At 42.9% G+C, this 1,677-nt stretch overlaps 1 protein-coding gene across 1 annotated transcript; it reads left to right on the top strand.

The window, feature by feature from the left end:
- Positions 1-204: 204 nt before the first annotated feature.
- Positions 205-1,248, top strand: LOC125102751 (trace amine-associated receptor 4-like). Its single transcript, XM_047734224.1, has one exon. It carries the CDS (start codon positions 205-207, stop codon positions 1,246-1,248), a length of 1,044 nt encoding a protein of 347 aa, XP_047590180.1.
- Positions 1,249-1,677: the final 429 nt, after the last annotated feature.

The following is a 1,677-nucleotide window of genomic DNA, read 5'->3' as shown; positions in this document are numbered from 1 at the left end:
AGGGGATTCCTGTGTACATTAAAATTTAGGAAGCAATGCTCCTGGTAGATAGGGAGTTCAACTGGGGATTAGAATTGCAGCTAGCTGGGCCTTTCAGAAAATTTGTCCAAAAACAATTTTCATTATTTTTCCTCTTTCTTTTATAGAATGGAGAGAAACATAGTATTTTTGGAAAAGACTAATAGTATCCACAGGACAAAGACGATGAATTCACCTGATCTTTGGAACCCTCCAGAAGTACAATTTTGCTTTGGTTTGGTCAACAACTCATGCCCTAGAAATGTGAGGTCTGTGTTGAGTGTGTGTACCATGTACATTGTCATGATTGGTGCTATAGTGATGACCATGATGGGCAACCTGGCTGTGATCATTTCCATTGCCCACTTCAAGCAGCTCCAGTCCCCAACCAATTTCCTGATCCTCTCCATGGCCACCACGGACTTTTTGTTGAGCTGTGTGGTCATGCCTTTCAGTATGGTCAGGTCCATCGAGTCCTGCTGGTATTTTGGAGACCTCTTTTGCAAAGTCCACAGCTGCTGTGACATCATGCTCTGTACCACGTCTATCTTTCACCTCTGCTTCATCTCTGTGGACCGCTACTATGCTGTCTGTGACCCTTTGCATTATGTCACCAAAATTACCATCCCTGTGATAGAGGTCTTTCTGTTCATCAGTTGGTCCATCCCCATCTTTTTTGCCTTTGGCCTGGTATTCTCAGAGTTCAACATAATTGGTGCAGAAGACTTTGTTGCAGCCATTGACTGTACAGGTTTGTGTGTATTGATATTTAACAAGCTCTGGGGGGTGCTGGCCTCCTTTATAGCCTTTTTTCTCCCTGGGACTGTAATGGTGGGGATTTACGTACACATTTTCACAGTAGCTAGGAAGCATGCTAGGCAAATTGGCATGGGTCCTACCAGGAAACAGGCAGGGTCAGAAAGCAAAATGAAAGTATCATCCAAGAAAGAAAGCAAGGCCACCAAGACTTTAAGCATAGTCATGGGAGTGTTTGTACTGTGCTGGCTGCCCTTTTTTGTCTTGACGATCACAGACCCTTTCATTAATTTTACAACTCCTGAAGATTTATACAATGCCTTCCTCTGGCTGGGTTATTTCAATTCCACTTTCAATCCCATTATATACAGTATGTTTTATCCCCGGTTTCGCAAGGCTTTGAGGATGATTGTCACGGGAACCATCTTCCAGCCTGACTCTTCCACCCTAAACCTATTTCCTGCAGATGCTTAGTCAATGTTCTCCATTCTCCAAAATTATTTTTTGGTCAGGGAATCTTGGATGCTCTTTCCCCCAAAGGGAGGGTCATGGACTTGCTGGATAAAGATAGTCTTCGTGTTGGTGTTGGACACCTAAACAGGAGGAATAGATCTAGCTTTCTGGGTGTACCAGAGCTACCAAATTGGTCCATTTCTGGGGTTCTGGGAAGGCATCTCCAATAAAAAGAAACTCTCTGTTGATTCCTGAATTTACAAAGGATTTGGAATTTCATCCTTTTGTTTTAAATCAAATGGGGATCCTCTTTTTTTCTTGTAAACATCAGAGGAGGAGACACAGTTATTTGATCTTCACACTCACTGGCAGCCACGCTGGGTTAATCTAAGTCTTTCTTAAGATTATTGTTATATCTTAGAGGAGTGGGAGAGTGAGCTTGAGTACACT

This window comes from Lutra lutra, chromosome 6, assembly GCF_902655055.1.
Source record: "Lutra lutra chromosome 6, mLutLut1.2, whole genome shotgun sequence".
Lineage (NCBI taxonomy): Eukaryota > Metazoa > Chordata > Mammalia > Carnivora > Mustelidae > Lutra > Lutra lutra.
This window is presented reverse-complemented; position numbering and strand designations above follow the sequence as displayed.

Excerpts from the sequence above, each read along its gene's own strand:
- LOC125102751 (XM_047734224.1), top strand. The coding sequence starts at position 205 with ATGAATTCACCTGATCTTTGGAACCCTCCAGAAGTACAATTTTGCTTT.